This window comes from Penaeus monodon, chromosome 21 (assembly GCF_015228065.2).
Source record: "Penaeus monodon isolate SGIC_2016 chromosome 21, NSTDA_Pmon_1, whole genome shotgun sequence".
In the NCBI taxonomy this organism is placed as follows: domain Eukaryota; kingdom Metazoa; phylum Arthropoda; class Malacostraca; order Decapoda; family Penaeidae; genus Penaeus; species Penaeus monodon.
This window is the reverse complement of record NC_051406.1, coordinates 43,751,852-43,752,176: the sequence shown is the minus strand read 5'-3', so window position 1 is coordinate 43,752,176 and position 325 is coordinate 43,751,852. Positions and strand designations below refer to the sequence as shown.

At 52.6% G+C, this 325-nt stretch overlaps 1 protein-coding gene across 1 annotated transcript in view; it reads left to right on the top strand.

The window, feature by feature from the left end:
- LOC119586686 (putative neural-cadherin 2) overlaps positions 1-325 on the top strand; it is a 43,803-nt gene that overhangs the window by 17,934 nt on the left and 25,544 nt on the right. The window contains exon 3 of the mRNA XM_037935418.1: positions 106-270. Within this exon, the coding sequence (XP_037791346.1) occupies positions 106-270 (165 nt within the window). The remainder of the gene's footprint in view (positions 1-105; positions 271-325) is intronic.

Below are 325 nucleotides of genomic sequence, written 5' to 3'. Positions count from 1 at the left end.
ACTCTATCCTTAACAAAAAGAATCAAACACTACTCTCCCCTATACCAACCAACCACCTTGAACCTCAAACCATACTTGCTTTTCCTCTCCCCACGCCCACACCAGCGCGAACTGGGCGTCGAAGTGGCGTTGGGCGAGGCAAGTAGCGAGGCGAATATCTTGGTGCGAGTGCTGGACGAGAATGACCACGTCCCTGCTTTCCCAAGGGCGCTGCACGAGACACAAATCACGGAGGAGGATGACCGTCACCTGCCCAAGACGATCTTAACGGTGAGTCTACGGTTGGCGAGCCTGATTTGACTTTGTTTGAGAGTCGTATTGTTGT